This window comes from Penaeus vannamei, chromosome 9, assembly GCF_042767895.1.
Source record: "Penaeus vannamei isolate JL-2024 chromosome 9, ASM4276789v1, whole genome shotgun sequence".
Lineage (NCBI taxonomy): Eukaryota > Metazoa > Arthropoda > Malacostraca > Decapoda > Penaeidae > Penaeus > Penaeus vannamei.
In genome coordinates, this window is record NC_091557.1 from 44,417,488 (window position 1) to 44,422,487 (window position 5,000).

General features: G+C 40.3%; 1 protein-coding gene across 1 annotated transcript; it reads right to left on the reverse strand.

Annotated features, from left to right (window-relative positions):
* Positions 1-620: 620 nt before the first annotated feature.
* LOC138862597 (uncharacterized) lies at positions 621-4,751 on the reverse strand. The gene has a single exon (XM_070125042.1). The coding sequence runs from the start codon at positions 4,749-4,751 to the stop codon at positions 621-623; it is 4,131 nt and encodes a 1,376-aa protein (XP_069981143.1).
* Positions 4,752-5,000: the final 249 nt, after the last annotated feature.

Below are 5,000 nucleotides of genomic sequence, written 5' to 3' on the forward strand. Positions count from 1 at the left end.
CACCATGAACAGAAACATCATATGGTAACCACAACACTGATGTATTTTTCTAAACGACAGCATCTGCGAACAAGTCAAAATTAGTACAAATCACATACATTAGGAGAGGAAGTGAGATGGAGATGATTTACACATTATTGAATTTGTTTTCTAGATAGAACATCAGCAATTACATTTTCTTTGCCTTTTATATGGTGGATATCAAGGTTATACTTCTGCAATTCTAAGCTCCACCTCATGATTCTCTGGTTTTTAAAACTCATCCTGGATAAGAAAACCAAGGGATTGTGGTCTGTATAAACTTTAAGGGGATGTAAGGCAGGATAGACATATACTTCAAAATGCCTGAGTGCTAGAATGAGACCCAGAGTTTCTTTTTCCACAGTTGAATAATTCTTCTGATGTTTATCAAATTTCTTTGAAAAGAAACATACAGGGTGATCAATACCTTTACTATCAGCTTGACACAGCACAGCTCCTGCTCCGATGTCACTCGCATCCACATACAAAATGAACGGTTTATCGAAATTGGGAGAAACGAGAATGGGAGAGGAAACTAGCATTGCCTTTATCTTTTTAAGTGCAGCTTCGCACGATTCCGACCATTTGAATTTTACTTTTTACTTTAGCAAGTCTGTTAGTGGGGCTACGACATCCGAAAAGTTCTTACAGAATCTGCGGTAATATCCTGCCATGCCAAGAAACCTCATCACTTCTCGTTTCGTTTTTGGTACAGGATAATTATCGATTGCTTCGATCTTTCCACTCAAAGGGCAAACTTGTCCTTGGCCTACAGTATAGCCTAAGTAAGTAACCTTTGCTTGAGCAAAATCACTTTTGGCGAGGTTTATTGTCAAGTTCGCCTTAGTTAGCCTATCAAACAGCGCCTGTAGCTTGGCTACATGATCCTTCCAGCTATTTGCGTATATAATAACATCATCGAGGTAGGCCTTACACCCATCAATGCCAGCAATTATACTGTTAATTAGCCTCTGGAAAGTTGCAGGAGCTGTTCGAAGGCCGAACGGGAGGACGCAGTACTGATAAAGACCATCAGGTGTTACAAAAGCAGAGATGCATTTCGCACGTTCTGTGAGAGGAATCTGCCAATAGCCCTTTAACAAATCAATTTTGGTTACAAATTTAGCATTACCCACTAGATCAATGCAATCGTCTATCCTGGGAATAGGATGACTATCATCTCTAGTTAATCCGTTCACACGTCTGAAATCCGTACAGAAACGCATAGAACCATCTGCCTTCGGAACTAATATACAGGGGGAACTCCACTCACTCATGCTAGGCTCAATAATGCCATTTTCTAACATGTAACTTATTTCTTCCCTTAACTGGCTATGTTTTAAAGGGTTGATCCTATAAGGATGCTGCTTAACAGGAGGATTACTACCTACATCAATATCATGATATAAAAGATGAGTCTTGGTTGGGACATCAGAGAACAAATGGGAGTACTCATGCAGCAGACTACTTAACTCATCTTGCAGAGGTTCTGATAAATGTTTAATCTTACATGTTAAGTCATTCAAAATTTCTGAGTTACACAATTTAGAGTGAGGCACACTATCTAGAGAATCATCATCCTTCCCATTACATGCTTTCACAGTGTCTATAATTTGAGTCACCAGAATTTCTGCACTTTCACCCTTATTTTCGTTCATAGGAAAATCATTACGTTCAAAATATGGTCTCATCTGATTAATGTGACACAATCGCGACTTCTTACGTCTACCAGGAGTTTGTACAACATAGTTTAAGTTACTAATCTTTCTCTCTACGACATAAGGACCAAAGTACCGTGCTTTTAGCGATGGGCCAGGCACAGGTAAGAAGACCAGCACTTTATCCCCTGAGGAGAAAGATCGAGGTCTAGTATTCTTATCGTACCACGACTTCATGCGTCTCTGGGCCTCACTTAGATTTGCTCTTGCCAGTTCACAAGCTTTAGTTAGTCTACGTCGAAAATCCATCACGTACCTTAAAATGTTTGAGTCACCCTCACTACTCAACCACTTTTCTCTCAAAAGCCTGAGAGGACCTCGGACTTCGTGGCCGAAGACTAGTTCGAATGGACTAAATCCTAAAGACTCCTGAACACACTCTCTGACCGCAAACAGTAACACGGATATACCTTCATCCCACTCTTTTTCTGTGTCATAGCAGTAAGTTCTGATCATATTCTTAAGAGTTTGGTGAAACCTTTCTACTGCGCCTTGGGATTCGGGATGATAGGCACTTGAAATCTGATGTTGAATCCCTAAGAGTTTCATTGTTTGTTGAAAGACCCCAGATAAGAAATTACTGCCCTGATCTGTCTGAACAAACTGAGGTAACCCATACGTGGTGAAAAATTTAGTTAAAGCCTTCACAATTGCAGAAGTACTTATTTTCCTTAAAGGAATCGCTTCAGGATAGCGAGTCGTCTGGCACATTATTGTCAAGAGATATGCATTACCAGCCTTGGTCTTCGGAAGAGGACCCACGCAGTCTACAATAACTTTGCTAAATGGCTCAGACATCGCGGGTATCGGGTACAGCGGGGCGGCAGTGATTTTCTGATTCGGTTTGCCGACCACCTGACAGTTATGACACGTCTTACAGTAAAGTGCTACGTCTTTCCTCATACCCGGCCAGTAAAAATATTTCTGTATCCTATTACAAGTCTTATTAATACCAAGATGTCCTGCCATTGGCGAGTCGTGAGCTAAACTCAGTATCTGTCTCCTATAGGATCGCGGTATGACAATCTGATGCACCGTGAGCCAATCGTCCCCAGCAGACACGTGTGAAGGTCTCCATTTCCTCATTAGAATGCCATCCTTCTTATAATAACCCGTGGGAACATCCGATATTTCGGTATCTATCAGAGCTGACTCAGCAATCTTACGTAATTCCGCATCCACTTTTTGCTGATCTATTAAATTCTTCCTCTCTACGGAGCAAGTACTCAGCTCGTCCGCAACCTCACCGTTATCAGATTCATGGCAAAACAACGAGTTTAAATCCTTACTAAAGTCTTCCTCCACATCGTCACATACCTGTAGTTTTTCAATCTGGTTTTCACTCACAGTGGTCACACTACCTTGTCTCTTCTCGTCCTCACGACTCATTTCCACCACTCTCCTCATTGCTCTGGTAACCGCACATGCCGGGTACATCTCCGACTCATCCAGTTGCACACTGCTGCAGTCCAGATCTGGGGCACTCAGAACAATAGGATTATTTATGCCACAAAACACCTTTTCTTTTGCCAGGTCATTTGCGAGAATAAATGAAACCCCTTCAAGAGGAAACTTAGACACTACTCCGACTATAATATCCATGTCAATATAGTCACATTTTAAATGAACACGGTGAAGAGGAACACTCATTTGTCCACACTCGATTCCAGCTAATATAGCATTAGCGCCAACCGAGGATTCCTTTGATAGAGGTAGCATACCTTCTAACATTAAAGACATTAAAGAACCTGTATCTCTGAATACAATCACAGGCTTCTCGCTACCTTCTTCACCGACCATGGATACCGTCCCCTTTGAACAAAAGGGTCGGAATTCTGCTCTTACTTTCCCTATACTGTGGACATTATTATTAAGGTTTATATCATCTGAATCCCTAACACTGGCAAGAGCTGTTGGAACATCCTTGGAGCGTCTCTCTTTAAGAAACCAACAATTACTCTTAGTATGCCCCAAAAGATTACAATTAAAACACCTAATGGATCTTCTCTTATTACCATTGGAACTCTGGCCAGGGCTGGCCGTGCCCTTTTTATATTCATTTATATTACCTGTCGGTGGAGACGATTGTGGTGACATATTACCCTTTGTAAAGTTATCTTTCCTCTGTCCTTCGATACTAGTTGGCTTATGTATAAGAGAAAAATCTTCTGCCATACGAGCTGTTCTGTCTAAATCATTCACTCTGTTTTCATTCAAATAAATTCTAATTCTTTCAGGCACACATTTCTTAAATTCTTCCACAAGCAATAGTTGACATAATTTATCATAGTCCTTAAAGATTCTCTCACTTTCACACCAACGTATAAATAAATCAGCTTTTTCCCTTGCAAATTCAAGATAATTCTGACATTCAGTCTTACGCAAACTACGGAATTTCAATCTGTAGGCCTCAGGTACTAACTCGTATCCTTTTAATATAGCGCTTTTAACTTTCTCGTAGTCGCCGCACTCATCAACTGGCATGCACATGTATATATCCTGAGCTTTTCCTACTAAGACAGACTGAAAGAGCACAGTCCAATATTCCTTAGGCCATCCCGAACTTAAAGCTATTTTCTCAAAATAATTAAAATATTTATCGACAGCCTTCTCTTGAAATGGCGGAACGAGTTTTACGTTATTTGCAACATTGAAAGGAACACTAGTTGAAACCGAACCCCTCATTTCCAGTTCTTTCAGTTTAAGTTCTCTCTGAATTTCTAACTCTCTCATTCGAAATTCATTCTCAAGCTCAAGTTCTTTCAGTCTAATCATATGTGCATGTTCATGCCACGCATTCCCTGTATCCTCAACATGAGTTAAAGCAGACATATCGAGCATATCTCTTTCAACCATATACTTGATTATTTCATTCCTGATTTCATTCTTTCTCAAACCAACTCTCACGCTAATTTTGAAATATTCTGCGACTTTTAACAAATCACATTTACGCAACTCATTCAGTATATCCACTGATGGTGACTGAACAAACTCATTTACATCAAAAGTCATTTTAATAAATCTGGCTTCTCCTTTACAAATACTAAATCACTTAATTCTCAAGTGAGACAGAAATCCCGGTCAGGCCCCCAATTTTGTTACATATGCTTTAGCCCCTGAACAGTGGCACCCCCTGGCCAAGGACAGGGTGGTAACAGATACCCATTAATTAGGGAATATGAGATCATTTCTAAGCTTAATGCAGGTGTCAAAGCCTTCTTTTAACTAAAGATATATCCACGAGTTCATTTCTTATCTCAT